At 36.6% G+C, this 21,316-nt stretch overlaps 1 protein-coding gene across 4 annotated transcripts in view; it reads left to right on the top strand.

Annotated features, from left to right (window-relative positions):
- LOC119148313 (RAB3A interacting protein) overlaps positions 1-21,316 on the top strand; it is a 34,105-nt gene extending 12,789 nt beyond the window's left edge. For 3 of the 4 annotated variants that reach the window (XM_037388293.1, XM_037388295.1, XM_037388296.1), the window contains 8 exons: positions 3,354-3,449; positions 6,023-6,100; positions 6,460-6,663; positions 11,878-12,006; positions 14,305-14,417; positions 17,940-18,039; positions 18,143-18,212; positions 20,956-21,316. In XM_037388293.1, coding sequence (XP_037244190.1) covers positions 3,354-3,449; positions 6,023-6,100; positions 6,460-6,663; positions 11,878-12,006; positions 14,305-14,417; positions 17,940-18,039; positions 18,143-18,212; positions 20,956-21,038 — 873 coding nt within the window. In that variant the 3' untranslated portion in view covers positions 21,039-21,316. The remainder of the gene's footprint in view (positions 1-3,353; positions 3,450-6,022; positions 6,101-6,459; positions 6,664-11,877; positions 12,007-14,304; positions 14,418-17,939; positions 18,040-18,142; positions 18,213-20,955) is intronic. The other variant, XM_037388294.1, reaches the window with a different exon arrangement.

The raw sequence follows: 21,316 nt of genomic DNA, 5'->3' as shown, positions 1-21,316 counted from the left end.
TTTTTGCTTATAAGGTAACAAACAATAAAAATGGGGATGCTCCAGAATAACATGCCATCCCAGAACTCTCTGCTGAAGAGTATGCTTTCAAGTTTTTGAAAAATAAAATTACATTGAATTTTAAGGCCGTTGGCTTGTTATTGTTAAAGATGGGTTGATTCTCTGAAGGTGTTTTAGCAGTTCCTTGCTGTCTTTGAGTGATGGAAATTTTCAGTTTCCACACCTCTGACTGATGCTGTTGTAGTATATCATAGGCATAAAAATTTTCTTAGGCAAGTAGAAGACTACATGCAAGCAAAACAGAAGCATCTTCACCCACACCACAAGATGGTAATTCAATAGCTTGTGAAATGCTCTTTTCCCTGAAAAGATATTCTGAACCTTCTTGCATGTTAAACACCCTTGTAAATGTGGTTGCAATGGACTAATTTTTATGTAGCTTGTTTAACTTTGATGCTCAGTAAAGACCAGTCAAATAGAAATGTATTCTAATAGAAGTTCAAGCTTTTTTGACAACTCCAGAAGTCAGCAGTATCCCATGGTTCTGATTTTAGGTGCTATGTGTAGAAAAAATCTTCGTTCTTTCTTTGGTCTTCCACATCTTGTTCTGACTTGGTTAAATTGTTGAACTAGATGCAGGATGACTTTTTTTTTCTATGATTTAAAGTATGAATGATTCTGAAGCAGTAATTTGCATTCTTTATCTCACTGATTCTTTCTAAAGGCCCACTTATGTAGTCTGTTAAGATCTAAGTGAAAAAAGCAATAATACAAGTCTTTGATGTAAGATTATATTTTTAAAAACTTTCAGGGTTTTTCCATGCAAGTTATGTTTTTTTATCACCTACTTCAGTAACTGTGTGTAGTGCTATATGATAGCTCATCTTCTCCATGTAGTTACTTTTTCAGAATGGTAATATGGGAAGGACTGCAGCATGGGTGGTTAGTCTAGCACACACAGTTCTCTTTCTGCCTCTGTGTTGCGTGTGGCTGGGAGGTCTCCAGTAATGCCTTTAAGACACAGGCAGTAGTAACATTTCTAATGACTGCTAAGCCTTTTACTTTGGTCACTCTTTACCTCTGGCCTGCTTAAAAAAACTGAGCTATTAAACTTGCTTGGCAAAATAATGTGTTATATTGTGCTCTTCCTGAATCATGTCATGGAAACTTGGCCAGTGTTTGACAAATCTAGCTAAGCAGCCATGCATAGTAGACTGCCTGGTGTTGTCTCCTCTTTGTTTACGTTAAGTAGCTTTACTTGTCTGCCTAAATTTTAATTGCTTCCCCCCCCCCCCCCCCCCCCCAATCTTTCCACTTGCAGGCAAAACTGTAACCATTCTGCTTAATAGTGTATTGATAGTAGTGGCACAAAAGCAACCTGGGGTAGTTCTACCTTCATTGTGGGTTTGATAACTCTTGACCTGAATGTTAATATAGCCTCCTTTTAAGATGGATTAATGTGTATGTAGCACTTTCCTTATAAATCAGTGAAGTAAACCCAAGAAATCTATTGATGTATTTTCTGCATTTATAGGAACATAGGAAGCTTGAGCTTTAAGCATTTTGCATCAGAATCTTTAATTTCCATATTAAGAACCATACTTTATATGGGAGATACTTTAAACAAACACAAAATTAATTAAGTTTTGTTTCCCTATTTTTTTTAAATTTTTTTTCCTAGTATTTTTCCCCCTTTGGCTTTTTGTATTCCTTTTTCCTTTTCTTTACTCCATCTGTAGCTATTTTCTTGCCTTTTTTTTTTTTTTTTAATTGAAAGTGAGAGGTCACTGCAGAATAGTAGCTAGTATGTAAGAACTGAGAAATACCATGTTTGGAAAAAACCCCTTATTAAAGTGGTACCTTTCAAAATAGTTAAAAGGTTGCATATGGAAAGCAAAAAATCAAAATAGCAAGCAGACAGACTAAAAATCAATCAAAATATCTATAGTTAAAAGAAGGGAGAAATAATGCCTTTGATACTAAATGAGTCTAGAACAGTCCTTAAATGCTTGCTAAATTCAGGAGCTGGAGACAAATAGAACCCTTCATCTTAGAGGAAAATCTATTGATGGTTTCACTGCAGAAATTGAGAGCAAGACCTAGTGTTGGCATGCTACAAGGCAAGATGTAGTTTTCCACATCATTATGAACAACTTTAATCATGAAGATTTTGGGAGAAATACTAACCACCTCCCAGAAACACATGGGAAGTGGCCATCTGGGTCTTTTGATGACTCTAGTGACTGGCCTCCCAGAGTTTTCTGAATGCAGCTGTTTTCTTTACTGTTTTCTGGAGCTTTTCAAAGCAAAGTGTTGCTAGATTCTATTTGGAGCCTTTAATGTGTCAGTGACAGGCCTAGGTCCTGTATTTCAAGAGCTAGCTTGGCAAGGGGGAAAAGAGGAGGAAGAACTAGATGGGGATGGAGTGGAGTTATGTCCGAAAAAATGCTTGAAACGTCAGAATGGGTTGCCTGCTGCTTTTCTTTCCCTTACTTTTTCGCTTTATCCTTCTGTCTTGCAAGAGATTCCAGGGTGTAATGGTTGGGGAAGGGGAGAAGAACTCCTCTTTCAAATTCTTTGTTGAACTTTTGGTACCCCTCTGCAAATTACCCCACTTTTCCCTCAGACTTGGGACAGATGAAATTGGGCATATGTAACCCTTATATGGCCAAATCTGTGTTAAAATCTTACTGTAAAAGTGGTATGGTCAAGACGACTTTGCTTAAATTCTAGCGGTGTAGGTGAATAGCATTTTGAATTTCATTAAGTTGCTTTGATTTATGTATCTGCATAAACAAGAGCAAGGATATAGTTAGAATATGATTTTGGAGTTGTATTAGTTACAAGGAGATATGCAGGAGACTATAGTAAAATGTTTCAAGATTCTTTTAGAATTGGGGATTGTCTAGAGACAAAGCTTTTTGATACTTTTTTTTTTTTTAAAAGGATTGCTTTCTTTAAGTGTCTTAAGGAATGGGTAAACAGAACTGGTATTCTGTCTGTCCCAATAATTAATTTGATCTATATTTGAAGTGACTTTAGTCTTCTATACTTTCAGGAAAAAAAGCTTTTTTTACTTTGGAGTATTTTGGAAATGCTGATGTCTAGTTTAGAGATACTTCAGATTGGCCTGGCATATTTCTGCATAGCAGGAAAAAATAGCTATGTATGTACAGAAATAATTTAATTGCTTTTAGTGTTAAGATTAATATTTTGAAAGGCTTTGCTTAGCAAAGGTTTTATGTTCCTTTGGTTTCTTTTTTTTCTTTTTCTCCTCCCTCTCTGTGGTATTAGCTTTAAAAGGCCAAATTACTACTCTTAAGTCAGAATGAATAACTTTCAATTTTCCATAGGAGCTGAAGTTAAAAGATGAAGAATGTGAAAGGCTTTCTAAAGTGCGAGATCAACTTGGACAGGAATTGGAAGAACTTACAGCTAGTCTGTTTGAGGTTTGTTGGAGTCTTCGATGTGATATACTTAAAGGAAGCTGAGCCAGATGTTTATGTAGAATCAGTGTATTGTATGCTGATTTTTTTTTTTTTTTTTTTTTTTGCAATAAGCTTATAAAGGGATTTGTGTTCTGAAGACCTGGGTGTGTTGAAGTAGAGGCTTAAGAGCAAGCAGTAGATTTTTACTGAGATTAAAGAGACGTTGTTGAGCCTGTCAATCTGCCTAGACATAAATCGAAGAAAATAAGGAAAATATATCAGAAAGCTTAAAACTATTTGGGTTTTTTTTTTGGCATAACTATTCTGAGACAGCTTCTCTGTCTGACAACAAGGCTATCTAGATAAGAGCTAAATTTGGGGTTGCCATGGTGACTAAAAAAATAACGTAGCTCCAGATCAATGGAGGTAGCAAGTGTATAACTTAACCATGCCTTCAGCTTTTGAATTTTGCGTCTGGCAGCATGCTACTCCTGCAAACTTGAAAAGAAACGTTAATACTGAGTGATTCACCAGGGTGGCACCTGGTTGCCAAGTGAGGAGCCTGAACTTTAAGTGGGATCTTTTCATTTGAGAAAAAGTCAGTAGTGCCAGAAAAGATTGTGAACTTGTGTTACACAGGAAAAAAAAAAAATCTTAAATCCATACTTGAAGCAGTATCAGTTCTTGTTTTATCACAGGAGTATATATAGGAATGCCTAGGGGCTAAACTGTGATACCTATAACCATCAGTATAAATTTCATAATCCAGAGATTATTTATGTGTTTACAGAATCATAAGTATTGGTTTTCAGCATATGCATAAAGATACAACATTAGGTATGTTTTAGAGGCAGTATTTAAACCTATGATGTATTGGTATAGAAGTGCTATTAAAACCTTGAAAGTGCTGACATTCAAAAATCAAATTACAAACTACTCTGTGGGTTGGCAACACATTTTATTTCATCATCCCGGTAGGGCAAAGTTACTTCAAATACAAAGCAGTTCATGTGCATAGAGAATAAATGGGAGGCTGGAAAGGTACTTTTCAGCATAAATACTTGTGTATGTTGGGGGGAGGAAGAAAATGTTGGGCAGGTATTTTAATTGTAGAGGAATAAAAATAAAATTATCAGTGAGATTTTATATTAATTCCACTTCTTCATAACTTAGCTTTAACATATGATACATTGTTCTATGTTTGCAATATAGTGTATTAGTAATAATGTTTGAGTTTTAATTATTCAGAACTGTTGTGGGCATGTCACTTGAATTTTCTTTTGTGATTTGATTTCACTAAGAAGCCTAACAAAACACAGTGTTGAGGTTTCTTGATTTTTGCGCTGGGATCTGCAGCACTTGAATTCACCTTCTATTCTGAATCCCACTAATTTCAGTGACCTTGTAAGTGGATATGCTAGAGCTTATATTAATGCATCCCAGTGGAGGATCAAGGCTTCTTTTGCACAGCTGGGTGTTACATTATTATACTGTAACAGCACTGTAACATGCTTTGCTTTCAAAGGTGCATCACTTAAGCAGAAACTGCATGGTCAATGTTAAATGTATTTGTACACATTGTATAAATGTGTATGTTGCCATTCCTGCATGTGTCTGTTGTTACTTAAGAGAATTTTACAAACTCATATTATACAGCTGTGTTGTATGCCAGTGGGAGCCAGATCTTTTGGTATGATGATGTATGAACTTTTTTGTTTTATTTATATAGCGTCCAGATATATGCTAGGCGCTTTACAGATATGATAAGGATCCTATCCCAAGTAATTTAGTTGGTGGCCCTGATCTTTCAATCTTTGTTGCCTTCAGTAAGTATCAAGTAAGAACAGTAATATGATCACAGGCGCAAATTGCTGGATTAGAACCTAAACAAATACATTATGCAGACAAAAGGCTTAGAGGTATGAGGTAAAAGGATGTTTAAAAAATCCCCAGTCCTTTTATACTTTCTTCTTTATTGGCTCAGCCTTGTTTCTTTACTTGGATTGTTTTTAGTGCTTTTTCTGTTCTGCTTAAGAAACACTTACTAATCCACAAACTATTTTTAAGCTGTTGCTTTGTCTGTTTTATTGATGGTAAGGATTCAGACTTCATAGTTGTTTGACTGGTTCCTTCATGCAGAAATTTAGTTGACTAAAACTGGTTATTCTGGCTAGAAGGGAGAAGTTCTTATGAATGTGCTACTGTGCCCATGTTGCTTTGTTGCTATTGGTTGAGCCTTTCTCTTGGGGGTCGAGGAACTTGACTTGTCAGCCACCGAAGCCTGACAGGAGCCTGGCGTTCATGACAGGTATTGTTCCTACTGGAGGGAGGTGGGTGGAGTTGCTGAATTTCTGAGTCTGGGCTGAGGATCAAGGAGAAGAAACTTGGTGGGCCAATGATGAAATCCAAGTGATAGATTTGTAGGTAATTTTTGGTATGTAACTACTTAATTTCAGACTGTTGCACAAGTTACTAGTAACAAATAGTCTCTGTGAAGCAAAAGTATGTCCTTAGCTTTTTGTTGTTGGTTGGTTTTTTTACTGGCTTTTGTAAATTTGTGTGAAGCATTTATGCTAGCTAAACATTTTTTATAGGAAGCACACAAAATGGTTAAAGAAGCTAATGTCAAACAAGCTGCAGCAGAAAAACAGTTAAAAGAAGCACAAGGAAAGGTGAGTTTTTTCCCATTTGCTTGCTTTGTCTTTTCACGTGGTTATAAATCTAAAGTGTGACTCATAAAGGTGTAAATAGAGCATTACCTGGATACATTATGAAAATACATACTAAGCTGTTCTGTGTCACCTTCACATTCTTAGCTAACACCTATGGACACAGCTGGTGTTTCAGCATCATACCAGATAGCTAGCATGGGTGCATAGGAAGCCAGTGTTACTGCAGTATGCAATTGCATAGGCATGTGTATGTTAGTACTGTTGGAAGATGAAGTCTTGATTTGAACCGAGATAACTGGAAACTTTGTTAAATGATTTAACATATTTGTATGTTACTTTTTTTTTCTTCCTCCCTCAAGATTGATGTCCTCCAGGCTGAAGTAGCGGCACTGAAAACACTAGTACTGTCTACTTCACCAACATCTCCAACTAAGGAGTTTCAGTCTAGTGGAAAAACTCCTTTTAAGAAAGGCCATGCAAGAAACAAGAGTACAAGTAGTGCTATGGGTGGCAGTCATCAGGACCTTACCATGATGCAGCCAATTGTAAAAGACTGTAAAGAGGTAACAGGACAAGGATTGCCCTCTTCTTGTTGATAAGCTGGCTTTGTTGTTTTGTTTTACTCCCAGTAAATCTGTTGTATGTTAAATCTTCGTGTCATACTGACTGTTTTGGAGATGTTTTCCATTAGTGGAAGAAAATTTTTCTTACATACCAATAGGTGATGATTGTTTACCTTTAAATCATTAAGGCAATATGAGATAAGATTTGAAATATTGGAATTAATAATTTAAAGATTGAAATTAAAAAAAAACAACCCACCAACAAAAATACAATATAACTGAATAAGTCCTGATGGATTTTTACAAAGTTCATCACTGAAAGTTTATAAACTTTATTAAATGTTTCATAAGCTGTCATAGAAAAGAGGAAGAGTAATTTTATAGATCCATAATGGGTGAAAGAGGCCAGGGAAGAGGTGGAATCAATGATATACTAGAGAACAGAAGGAGAGTTACCACTGGAGTCCCAGAGGGGCCTGTGATATTTTTTTATTTTATTTTAAATCTACTCCTGTAACTGAAAATGGGGAAATAATGAGGTGGCAAGTTGGTGCTGGAGTGCTTTGAATGGTAGTAGAAAAAAGTGACTGAAGAGTTGAGAAGGGTCTTATGATACTGAGTGGTTAGTAGAACAGCAGGTGAAATGCAAAATCAATAAATGAGAAATGAGGCATCTAAGGAAAAAATGTAACTCTAGCAAGCATGCAGTTGTGGACTTAAAAACAAGGACATTGTGCTGGGAAGAAAAAGTACTTGTGGACACCACCTCAGCGCTCAGTGATGGTCAAAGACACAGAGCTTTAGGAGTTGTGAGGAAAGAAGTAAATAGCAAAAGGAGCAGCTTTATACTGCTGTATAAACATCTAGTAAATGTGTGTGTCTATGCATGCAGCTGTATCTTCATCTCAGAAGGAATGTAATGAAAGTACAAGGAGTATGACATAGATGGTCAAACCTATGGGAAGTATTTCTGTGTAGAAAGATGCACTTGAGGTAGAATAAAAATCTATACAGTCACAGGTGACATGTGGAAGACGAATGGTGAACAAATACTAATGATTTCTTGTAATAAGGAGACTCTAGAAGCTAAAGGGAAAATCATTTTCAGTTGGTACATAATCAGACTTTACCACTCATTGTCATGAGGTAGCAAGATTAAAAACACAAATGTGTTCAAAATGTAGTTATACAAAGTGACAAAAGAAAAGCCTGTTCTATCTGTCTTCTATATACCTTGACATTTGGCTTAGGAAGCTTCTTCACAGATTGCTAGAAGTTAGGAGGCAGTAAAATGAAGATACCTCACTGTTTTTTTTCTCGTACTGCTCTGCAGCCAGCTCTGTGACTGCTAGCCGTTGTCAGAGGGGTAACAGGCTAACTAGATCTTTAATGTGATTCACAGTGGCCATTTTAATACTTTGTTTTGCCAGTCATTATTGAGTGCATTTGTACTATACACCTTTTTACTATGAATCTAGAAAATAAAGCCATTTCCCAGTTTGTTTTATACTCAGGCTTTCAGAGAAAAAAAAAAGCTTTACATCCTGCATGCCCACTTTCAGTGGCATCCAGAATGTTTTCCTTATTAAAATTGAATCCTTGTTGCCCTTCAGAAAAGGGGAGAGCTGGGATGCAATCCAATTACTTCATAAGCACCACACTGATGTCATGACTCAATGAAATTTTGAAGTGTTGGGCAAGGGTGAGAGAGGGGAGAAATGTGTTTTGCCTCAATTTCTTGTAGAGAGGTGGTGAATGTGAAGGACATGATGCAGAAGGTCCAGTCTGTCTGCCACTTCTAGTTCAGTCCCCTTTTTGTTGGCTGCATAAGGGCACACTTTGAGGCTGATGGAGGCTGCTCAAAACAGGTGACTTCCACTGACAGCCCAGAGAATCAGTAAGAAACACGGATTTTCCACCCACTGGGATCTGAGTCTTTCTGTCTGTCTTCTGAGCTGGAGTGTTTAACAGAGTGCAACATGGAGAGAAGAAAGACAGACTGCCTCTGGTGTAGTGGCTAGGACATTGTTTTAAGCAGGACAACCATGCCTTCCCTACTGCTTTCATTGTCCAGTTCTTTGTGGTTGTGTTTATTGTCGGTCTAAGGTAAATATTTTTGCATTTCTCGGAGCTGGGTCTGAAACCCTAGTTCTGCCCCCTTCTTGCTAGATGTTCTTGCCACTGAGTTAGGTTACCCTTTGTGTGGCATTCTCCTGATTTTAACTGATTTGGCTTCAAAAGGAGGGCTAAGAGTACCCTTGCTCAGGGTTATATAGTGTTCTTGTGGTGTGGAGAATGTAGCTTTGGACCCTTATGGAGAGTACCACCCAGAGCTTTGCATTTCAAGATGCTGGATGGAGCTGGGTGTAAACACATGTCAACTCTCAGGTTTCTTTGTGGAATATAGACAGAGTGGCTGGCTGTCCACACTAAATTGCAGTGGAGCCAGAAAGGTGACAGCATCCCAGAGAAATATCTCCTAGCGTGTGGGAGTAATCTCTAGGATAAGTAGACGCTTGTAATTAAGTTAGGTATTAACAGGATTTAGGTAAGCTGAATAACTGCCGGTATCTTAGGCAGGCAGGTAGCATCCACTCAGCATAAATACTGATAAACGCATCGGTGGTGTTCAAAGAGCTTAAATGTTTCACTGATGTTGTATTTTACTATAAAATGGAAGTATTAAAAGTTTAACTAGAATTACTATTACAATTGGCTGTATATTTAATTGCAGGTAATCAAAATTTTGATCTAGTGAAAACACAGTAAAGGCAGGGAGGAGATATACATGTAGCACTGTGTGGATTGGAAAGGGTGAGCAGATTTGTCAAAGCAGCTTCTTTATAAATTGCAGGTTTGGGTGAAATTGAGTGAATAAGAAACACATCTTAATTTTTAGAAATCCTATAGCATAAATCAAAAATGGCTGGCTTTTTTTTTTTCTGCTGATATCTCTTGATTGTGTTCATTTTAAAGCCAGACCTGAAATGGGGTTTAAGGTGTAGGTAATGTTCCTTTAGGGAGTGAATTACACCTATTGAATTTCATTTGTACAATGAGGTTGGTGGCTTAGCAACCAGAACATTTATGGACTAGCTTAATTAAGATGGCTCTTCCTGATTGTACCTGAGTGTAAGGCAAGTAGCTCTAATGGAAAAAAATTTGCCAGTCTAATTTTTGAAGGTTCTTTTTCAAGGAAAAAAACCCCAACAAAATGACAAAAGAACTCCCCGAAATATATATGTAAAAGAATGGCTAAGTGCTGGGAGCTTGGAGAAGGGGAAAGAACAAAAGACTGAAAGAGGTTGGTTCAGAGTGGTGTACCGATCTATTAATAGGATTAAAAAGAATTTTTAGCGTATGTTATTTTCCCTCTTTCATTATCTCATCTATATTATTTGCTTTTAATATGACAAAAACTTAGAATCACATCCTGGCTTATCTTTGGCCTGCAACACCAGTCCCTTCCTATAGCTTTAGGTTTGGGTTTTAGGAGTATAGAATCATTTCGGTTGGAAAAGACCTTTGAGACCATTAAGTCCAACTATTAACCCAGGACTGCCAAGTCCATCACTAAACCATGTCTCTAGGCATCTCATCTACACATTTTTTAAACGTCTCCAGGGATGGTGATTCCACCACCTCCCTGGGCAGCCTGTTCCAATGCTTGACCACCCTGTCAGTGAAAACATTTTTCCTAAGATCCAGTCAAAACTCCCCTGGCACAACTTGAGGCTGTTTCCTCGTGTCCTGTCTCCTGTTGCTAGTTATCTGGAAGAAGGGACCGACCCCCACCTGCCTACAACCTCCTTTCAGGTAGTTGTAGAAAGCAGTAAGATCTCCCCTGAGTCTTCTCCAGACTAAACAGCCCCAGTTCATAAGACTTGTGCTCTAGACCCTTCACCAGCCTTGTTGCCTTTCTCTGGATGTGCTCCAGCACCGGTATGTCCTTCTTGAAGTAAGTGGCCCAAAACTGAACACAGTATTCAGGTTTAGGATCACACAGTATTAGGTCTGCAGTAGTACAAGAACGGGATTCGACAACCAGTTGAAGGGGAAAGTTGCTCAAGTCTTTGTCAGCAGAATGTCAAAACCAGTCTGAGGGGTGGTGTTGTATATCCCATTGGGGACTGGCATTAGTCTTTTACATTGGATTAGGAGTATGCATTGGAAGCAGTCATCCCCACTCGGCTTGGTTCACGTCTTGGAGCAGTGTTGGTGCCTGTGAACAAGATCCTTCTCAAGTAATCCTAAATGAGAGGATGGGCTCTGGGAATACCTTAGTGTGCTCCATCTGTCCGTGGGTAGCCGGCCCATGGGATAGGTATGTATTTTAATAGCAACCTAGTACCAGTCTCCTGAACACCAGACTGGATAGGTGCCTTCCCACAGCTAAGCTGCTCTCAACATGGAGATAACAGAACAAGGTGTTTTCAAAGCAGATAAAACTATCTCTAAAACAGAGCATGCTTACTCTTAGCATGATTTAATGGGTTTATTTTAGTATTTCTCCATTGACAAGAGGAGTGGTGGGGGAGCGGGCTCATAAATCATGCTCTGTGAATATCCTTGCCTTCCTGTTGTAGCATGGTGTAGGAAAGAGTTTGGGCATAAAGATGAAAACTGAAGAATAAGAGTATCGTTTTAATTGATTTGTATTATTGACTTCCTGTTTTCCTGTGTTAGTATATTTAGTGTGTTAAATGTCTGTTTTCTTTTAGTGTTCGGATAGCAGCATGTTATATTCAGATGCAGGGTGAATGTATAAGATGTATAAGACTGCAGTTTTCTTTAGATTTCTCTGCTTTTCTGTAACTCAGAAAAGCAGATGGACTAAAATACTGTAATGAAGGTGTGTCAAGGAGATTTTTTTTTTTTTTTTTTACTATTAAACAATCAGTTAAGTTTTTTCACATTGATCCTGGAAGCCTAGGAAATGGGGGAGAGGTAATTAGCTTCTCCCTGGTGTAGCGGTGACCAGTGAGAGCATTAACCCTGGTGCCTTGACAATGGTATGTTTTGATTTGATTATATTTACAGTCTTAGGAAAGTGGATTTAAGAAGGTGTTCATAGCTGGGGCATGATAGCATTCTTTCACAGTGTGATGGAAAGCATGTAGTTTTAATGCGTATTATTTACCCGTGAATATTTGCAAACTATAGTAGAGTGATAATTGCAGTACTAAAATATGTGAATCTTTGTGTGTGTTCTAGGCTGACCTGTCTTTGTACAATGAATTCAGATCTTGGAAGGATGAGCCAACTATGGACAGAACATGTCCTTTCTTGGACAAAATTTATCGGGAAGATATTTTTCCGTGTTTAACCTTCTCAAAAAGTGAGGTAATGGAAATAGTCTAAATGTGGTCACTGATGCTTTTCCCTTAAATATGTTACATGAAACCAGTAGACTATTAAAAATGTTTTCATATGAAGTTTAACCATTTTTGTTTCATTAGAGTGTGACAGTTTACAGTAAGTGCTGAAGTTTAGTCTAGTATATTGAAATGATAATTTTTTTCTTCACTATTTAATTTATGCTATACCAGATATTGGCCTTTTTAGGTCTTCTCCTTCAGATATTACTCCTGTCTGGCAGAATCTGATGCTTGTAGGAATGGATGGTGGTGGTTTTTTTTTTCTGATATTTCAAAGATCCTCTGGATTCTGTTGTAGAAATAGTGTCCTGACACTTGTTTCTTGTTTGTATAGGGGGCAGTAGAGACCAATATATTTAATTTTGTGGACCAGTTTTCTTTCATCAGTCAGCACAGGCTGCAAGCACAGTCTGGGTGTTTTCTTGGAGAGGTCTGAGTTACAAAAATCAGACTTCAGGATTTTATATGATTCAACAGGGGCAGTTTGGGAATAGAGTTTTAGATGAAACAAATTACAAGACTTTTTTTTTTTTTCTTTCCTTGTGTTATTGTCACACATTCCCATACAGAGGAAGGACTGGAGTTTTACCCATTCCTGGGAATAATGTGGAACAGATTCCAGCTCAGACTACTTTACTTAGTTGTTCTTAAACAGCATTTTCAGGCTTGTAGTTGTGGTATCAGTCTTTTAAGGGGAAGGGACCATATTCTTAGATCTTTATTGATATAAGAACAACACATTTTAAAGCCCTCAGACTTGTGTTTTTCCCAATAAAATTGAACACCTCCCTCACATGAAAAATGCTGTAGTTTCTTCATAATGTTTATCTGGTATTTTCATATGGTTTGTTATGTTCTTTTGCCATGCTTTACATCTGCTGTTACTTGCTGGCTGTAAGCATGCATGATCTTTCAGTTAATTGCATACCAGTTCATTGTGGTTGGTGTACAGCATCATGTGAACCTCTCCCACTAAAAAGTTTACTTGGTTACTATGGGAGTTAAATTGGTTCTGCAGTAGGCCATCCTGTTGTCTTTCCCAGCAACTTCATTTTGTTTTTTTCTGCTTCGGTGCTGATGTAACTACTGTAGATTTGTATTTCCTCCTAAGGAAAGAATGAGGCTTCTAGCACTTGTCAGTTACACAGTTATGGTTTCCAGATGCTGTACATAGTGACCAACTTCTGTTTTCACTTGAATATCAATAAACTAATATGCAGTTTAGCCAAACAATAAACTACAAGTTAGTGTTTTTGAATAATTGGAAATGCAGTTATCTGAATCGTTGAGGTATTGTATTAACTCTCAGTAGCCTATTGTGTATATGCGTAATGTTTTGCTTTTGGGAGGTGGGAGAGAAAGTGTGTTTTATATGAACTGCTTTAATAGTAACATTCTGCTTTTAAAATATTCAAAGTACAATAGAAAAATATCTTTGTTACTCAGTAGGAAGGAACCTTAGCACAGAACTATTTCACTAATGACATAAATTGCCCCTTCTTTTAAATCAAGTAATGGCTATTACTTGTCCATACTTAAACAGTAGTCTTGGGCAGTTTAGGCCAGTGAAGCAAAATGAGCATATTTCTAGTGTCTTATGATTGTGGGTTTATAAAGAATTAACATAAAAAGCCTGGGCAGAGTTGCACTTTGTTTCATGAAGATGATGTTTGGACTAGTGTTTCAAAGTTGCAGTGGGTTTTTCTATATATTATGTTGGCTTATTCTATATATGTTACTCAGTCTTACTTGTTTGAACACCTTTCTAAAGATATCTTTGGCTGAAAAAGTGACATAATATCTACTTGGGTTTTGCAAGATAAGGAAGCATGCTGCATAATTTTGTGTTTCCATAGCACACAATAAAATTAGAGCAAGTTTTTTTAAATAAAAAAAGTTTGTGCCATATCCTGTTTCTGACAAGAACACAGCACATACGAATCATATGTGCTATTTGGGCTTATGAGGAATGACTGAAAATACAATTAGCATTTGAAACATGCTTGACTACATTCCCAGCTGTAAAGGCAGTTATCTTGCCTCGGGGAGGGCAGGGTTATTTGGAGGGTAGAATTTAAACAGGAGCCTGGAAATGGGACTTCTTGCTCACTATGAAAGCAAAATCTCATTTGTAATTTAATTTGTTTGGTGAGTTGATTTTTTTTTTTTCAGTGTTCCTAACTTAACAGAGAAAGAAATGTCACTGCTTTGAAGCAATGGATAACAGAGCTGTTCTTAACTGCTTTCTAAATTTCTCTTGCAGTTGGCCTCAGCTGTTCTGGAAGCTGTTGAAAACAACACTTTGAGCATTGAACCTGTTGGCTTGCAACCTGTTCGATTTGTGAAAGCTTCTGCAGTTGAATGTGGGGGACCAAAGTATGTTAAGCTAACAGACAGAGTGGGAATCTTGATTCGTTTGAGATAACAGATTGAGAAAACTGCTATCAACTGATCACCTCAGTCAGATTTGTGTATTTTAACCTTCATTTCCTAAAATCTAAGTTTTCAAGATTGCTGTTAAATAATTTTATGGGGAAAGTAAGCAACTAGTAAATTAAACTTTAAAAAAAAATTGATCTAGAACAAACCTTTAAGACAAAGTCCCTTTTTGGGAGAGCTCTTTGCTTCACTTATGATGCATTGACCACAAAAGTAACATTAACTTCTTTGGAGAAGACTGTCCTGATACTTGAAACAGATGCTATTAAACTAGGCACTATCACCTGGAAAGCATCATGAAAGAAATAGGTGTTGAAGCAGTACAGGCTGAATATTTGACATCTGGAGTATCTGTGGCCTAGGAAACTTAGGACATGCATAGCACACTGACAAAGGTAGATGAAGGATTTGAGAGGAAATACTTAGAATAAATCCTTTGAATTTGAGTTGGAGTAACATAATGAAGCGGGAATGAATGTGAGTTTTAATCTAAAGCAGGAAGTATGCTTGAAGGACAGGGAGGTTATTTTAGAAATTTTGGAATGGTCCTAGAGGAATCTGAAGCCAAGGCTTGTTTAGGTACTGGTGGTCCTAGAAGAATCTGAAGCAAGGCTTGTGTTGTCAGGTGCTGATACAGACATTAAAGTCAGGTGGGAGGGACTTGCCTTGAGGTGCTGGGGTTTTGATGGGTGTGGAGAAGGGATTTAGTGTGCTTTAGCATATATCAGGGTTAAGCAAGCAAGGTCAGTGTTCTTCTGAAGCCTTCCAAATTTTCAGAAGGCCTTGATTTTTTGGTTGGAAATCATTTGGACAAGTTGACAGTTGTCTAATATTTGTTCTGATGGAGCTGAGTTTTCTCATAGAAGGCTTGCATCAAAAAGCTTTCATCTGGCTCTTAAGATTATTTTTTTAATTATCATTTTTCATTGCTATTGGTTTTAGTTCTTGCTTTTCCTCCAGTTTTTGAGTGGAAGAGAAAATACATTTATCGTATTTCAAATTCTTTATTTTCTCTTGAAAGCTGTGCAAACTGAAAATTGTTTTATGACTTAGTCTTTGATCCTTTCTAGCCTACAAAATTCAGGCGTTCATATACTCTTCAGCTTACTCCTGTCACTAGAAAACATGCCCTCATCTGAAGGGCCCACCACTAATAAAGGAGCTGCTTAAGGGCTGGTGATTTCGAGTTCAAGATAAACCACTGTGAGCTGCGTTCTGTGAATGCAGTAAAGAATCTGGAGAGCCAGAAGCTACTGAAACAAGTAATATGTCATTAAAAAGCAATTGGCAAATTGATTTAAAATCATTGTGGTTCAAGCAACTTCCCTATGTCTTGACATGATGAAATATTTACTCAAAACCAGGATACTCAGTTGCATCATTCAGAAGTTTCATGAGATTTTTAACGTATTTTCTGTAGTGTAAGATAATTTTTATATTAGAATTTATGTAATCCTTAAATAGTTGGCTAGATACAGATTAATGTTTTGAGATTACAGTGCACAAATTGTAATTAGTTACTGTAGGTGTATCAAAAGGCCAAGTGTACTCCTTTTTCCCTTTTTCTACTGACTTGTAAAGACAAAAACTTGTGGTGTTGCTTGTAGATAAGTAATAAGTAAGGAATATGCAGTATTTCAGTGTAACTTGGCAGCAAATGTGCTTTGCCTTATGTATGATTACTTGCAGTGAATGGGAAACAGGTGTTCCAGTTTTCACTGAATCAGAGTAGCATTTTCACATTTTTTATTCTTATATGGTGCAAAGCACTACTTTTATTGAAACCATGTTCTTAAATAGGTAGTAATACAGACAAACTGTAAATAAATAATAACAAAAACTTGAGTAATGTTTTTAAAGGAATTATTTTATTGTACAGTTGCCTGGGGGATGGGGGAACAGATGGCACAAAATGGTGGGTAATAGCCCAACAGAAAAATAAGGAGTGGAGGGCAGAGAGCTGTGATAATAGTGAAGAAAGGTCTTGATATACAGAAGTTACTGAATGGTGCCTGTGATGGTGTGTAGTAAGTGCTGCCTTAATGAAAGACAGCTGGGTTTCCCCACGGGATTCGAATAATTGTCCCCATGGGGAACAAAGAGCTAAGCTGCTTGTGTGCCATACAGCGCAGAAATGAGTCAGTAGTAGTAACAGCCATGCCAGCATTTAACCTGGTGTGATGAAAGATAACATACAGAATGTAATTCTATAGCCAGAAGGAAAAAAAAGGCTTTATTTTCCTAGCATTGAAAGTCTGTCTGTTTTCTCACAGAAGCCTGACTGAAATTGCCATTAGCTTGCTTTAGCTACTCTAGGATTTCTTGGATCAATGGTCTGCTGTCAGTCCTCATAAATTGCTATGGAAAATTATATATACTCTTCAATTTTCTCCTGTCTTGCATGGTTCTGTGGACCAGCTGCAGGCTATTTAAAAGGATCTCTGAGCCACTGTTTAGAACCACAGAAGCTTATTAATTTTTGTTTCGCTTTTGAAAGGCTGCTTGTTCTTAGTCTCCCTAATTTTGTTAGGTAGAAATGGAAGAGAGAAGAGCCAGCAGCTTTTAAAATCAATGAAACTGTGGATGCCATGAGAACCCAGTTCATCTGAGATGCTCCAATATAGAAATTCCAAGTAAATAAAATTCCCATTTTATTTACATTTATTGATTGTATTGATAGTTCAGTCCAGAGATTCAAACCATCTTTTTCTAAAGAATGTTGGAAGAAATGTTAAAAAATTCTTTGCCTTTTCCTGAATAGTGTTTTTGGGAAGAATTTGTGGTGACTACTGACCTCTCCTTGTTCCTGAATGACATACCTGCAGTACACTAGAAGAAGTAAATTTGATTATTTTACCATCATTTTTTGTAGTGGCAATGGAAATCATTATTGCCGGACAGCCTGTTTTCCTTTGTCCCAAATTATTATACTCGGAATATAAAATACTATTTCCATTTAGGCATAAATGCAAAGCTCATCTTAACGTGCATCTGAGGGAGGCTTCAGAGAATTAACTGCTATTCTGTAGGGCTGATGTTTGTTTTTTTTTTTATGATGATGAAATGCATGGTCAAGCAGAAGTTTTTAAAAAAATCTTCTTAAGTGTTGGCATCAACTGATAATTTAAACAATGTTTATTTCACATATGAAGAGGTAAAGAACTCCCACTGTTCCAGAGTTGTCAAGCCAACTTGAATTAGTGAATATGAGAGGGCATGACCAGAGCTGAAGAAAGTTTTAAAAATCAGAAATGCATCATGGTGCTCCAGTATTCAAACAAAAGGTACTAAAGTAATTGGCAACATAATGTAATAGTTGCAACTTGTAAAATGAAGGCAGACATCTGGGTATCTGTGCCTATATGAAGCAATTTTACATTAACACATTAAACCCATACAGGTGTTTAGATGTTAAGGTCAGATTCCTTTATTATGTCATGTAAAATTTATGTTTTCTAGGAAATGCGCTCTCAGTGGACAAAGTAAGTCATGCAAACATAGAATAAAATTAGGAGATACAAGCAGTTACTACTACATTTCTCCTTTCTGTCGTTACAGGGTAAGTACATTTACTGTGATTTCAAGTTGCAGTTATTTAGTTATTATTTCCCTTACCATTATACAAAATGATATTAACCATCATTGTTTTTATATGGGTTCAGATCACTTCTGTGTGTAACTTCTTTACATATATTCGATACATCCAGCAAGGACTGTTGAAGCAGCAAGATGGTGAGTAGGGAACTGTATTTGCCATACATAAAAATTTGCATAGTGCATATGCCTAAAACTTGCTGTCTGTGCACAATAACAGTGACCTAACAAAGGTCTGTATGTTGTTAGGCATTGTTGTAATTACGTGAATTTGGTGATATTCCACCCTCTAATGAAGTTATTTTTTTAACAACAACGACAAATTAAAAAGCAGCGATCTTTAGTCCATCTAAAAGCCCTTTATGTTATTCAGTAAGAAATGTCATAAAAAATTCTGTAACAAGAGGAGTGAGTTAGTCTCAGTTTTTCCATATAGTATTCAAAAATCAAGTCTTTCTCATAGAATGTGGAGATGTGTTAAAAAACCCTTCAGTTTGGTTTGATCTGGGCTGTTTTTTTCTTCTCGGTGTTTTGATGTGTCTTCTCATTTCATGTATTCAGAATTCAGACAGCTGTTCTTGTCAGACTCTCTTTCAGGGAGAACTGGCAAGGATGACAATATTTTTGCTTAAATTGTAAACAATAAACAGGAAACCATACTATAATCATTCATCTGAGTGCAGCTGAGAAATGAGGTCTCAGTCATTGCTGTGGCATGGCAAAGTCTCTTGATTAGGGCTCTGGTTATAAATGTAAAGCTTGATTACCTTCACCCTACCCCAAAAGGGAAATGTGGTTTCTTACTGTCATTGCTTCAGGCTGTGGGGTTTTTCCCCATCCCCCCGCCCCGCCTTGTTACCTGGTTGATTTGTTCCTGTCAAATAGCATATCCAACAACTGCCTATTTAAACTGTGCAGTAATTCAGAAATTTGCTTAACTGTGCTATTCAGTTTCAATATGACCATATAAAAGAAGATGGTTATGAAAATGTATGCACTGTACAACTAGTTACTTAATACTGGAATTTAAAAATATAGTGGGTTGGAGTTGTAGTTACTGGTCTTCACTTGGAAGACTATTTTACCTGTTTACCACTATAAAAGAAAGTTATGGTGATTTGATTGTTTGAACTGTACACGATTTAATTGTATTTCCTGTCCAGGTCAAAGACTATTGCCTAACGGCCTTCAGTCCAAGGTTTTGTGGTTTTGTGTTTTTTTTTTTTTTTTTTTTTGAAACGGACCGTATTGCTTAGGCTCTTGGATTTGCTAAGCACAGTTAGCAGAAAAAGTGTCATTAGTCCTGTGTTAATAGTTAATTTAAAAAATTGCTTTCACTTTTATTTTTTTAGTTCAGTTGCATTTTTGTTATAGTAGAGTAAAATCAGCATTATAATGTTTATGGATAAGAAGAGTCTGTGCTTTTCATTCATCCAGTCTTTGTGTCTGTGTGGATTTGCTTCACCTAGCATTTGGCTCGAACTAGCCCCACTTTGATCTGTGTCACCTATAGTAATCTCTTGTGATGTTTCCCAGTTTCAAGAGCTCTGTATTTCAGCCACACGCAAATCTTTTGTTTCTGTTTCTAACCTGAAGTACTCCTGAGGTGACAGACTGTTCCTTATAAAAAAATAATGCTGTTAACTTTCCTTGTCAAAGGGTATTATTTTCATGGAATTCACCAGAAATTCAACTATTTCATACACTAAATTGTTTAATAAAACCTTCAGGTGGTGGTAATTGTTACTGATTTACTGGCATTACAGATGATCTTGAAAATGTGTTATTTAACTGTAAACCAAATAAAAACTTAAAAGACTTTTACTTTGACCAAAAGGACCTATATATAATTTCAGCTAAAATTTTAGTTTGCTGTTGAGGTAAAGAAATTAAGCTAATATTTTTCTATCAAATAATGAAATATTTTCAGCATTATCAGAAATAGTTATTCACAGGAAGTTTTGAAAAATGCTGAAGCTTGGTGTTTCAGCTCAATTGTCCAGCTTTACCATTAAAAACATAGAATTTGCATTTGTAGCTTTATGTATTTTAACAATACCTTTACAAGAATGTAGGCAGTCATGATCATTGTCTGCATAATGTTACATGTATTTCTACTTACGCATCGTATGATTTTTTGAGACAAAGTCACTTTTATGAAACTGTTTTTCCAAATATGGTAGGGAAGACCTTGTGCCTGTTGCTGAGGTTAATAATCTTTATAGTCATTCTACATCATGATCTTGACTGCATGGAATTTATTTTTATCTTGAATAATTATATACTCAGTTTTGATTTGTATTGCTGTGGCATCTAGAAGCTTAAGGTATGCACTAGACTTATCAAATTTAGCTAAACACACAGGAAATTTTAAAAAAGGTATTTTTCCTCCCCAGTTTATTGTTGCTGGCAGATTGCTGGTAGAAAAAAGAGGTAGGAAGAAAGATTACAGATGGAAAAATTATAACAATTACAGATTCTGTGATAAAACAATTCATCCAACAAGTTCTGCTTTTGTCTTCTGTAGTCTTTTAATTTTACAGAAAACGAGTCAAGGGGCGGGGCAGTTAAAATGAGAAACTGCAGTTAATTGAAGTTGACAAGAAATAGTAATGTATTTTTGTTCCCCAATTTTAAAAAAATAAATCTAAAATTTGGAGATTTTCTTATGGGGCCATCATTTAGCATTTTTTGAATAATACTTCCACAAATTTTGTCACAACCAAGCACAAATAGCTCTTACTCATTAATTCTGGTTTTACTAGCTGTTTGTTGCTTTTGAAGTTGCCCTAAACTGATGTACAGTGAGGTGGCCTGTATACATCAGTTGAACCAAAATATGAATTCAGTATGTTTCATGATATTTCTGTCTTGGTTTTAGTGGATCAGATGTTCTGGGAAGTTATGCAGCTGAGAAGAGAGATGTCACTAGCAAAACTTGGCTATTACAAGGAAGAGCTCTAAATCTTTTTACTTCTGCGTGTGCATGAACTTCATTGAATATACATAACTAAAATTGCTGAATCTGTCACTTGATATTTATTTCCACAAAGTGGGTCCAAGATCTTTCTCCTTTTGCAGATGGCACTAAGAAGTACTGTGATTGTTTTGAACTGAGCTATGCTGTATATGCATACATATAATACTTAGTTGAACAAATGTGGTAAGCACTTGCAGATGTATTAGTGATTGTAATTTACATTTAAAAACAAAACTTCTGATTAAAGTGTTAGTCCAAAGCA

This window comes from Falco rusticolus, chromosome 5 (assembly GCF_015220075.1).
Source record: "Falco rusticolus isolate bFalRus1 chromosome 5, bFalRus1.pri, whole genome shotgun sequence".
In the NCBI taxonomy this organism is placed as follows: Eukaryota; Metazoa; Chordata; class Aves; order Falconiformes; family Falconidae; genus Falco; species Falco rusticolus.
This window is presented reverse-complemented; position numbering and strand designations above follow the sequence as displayed.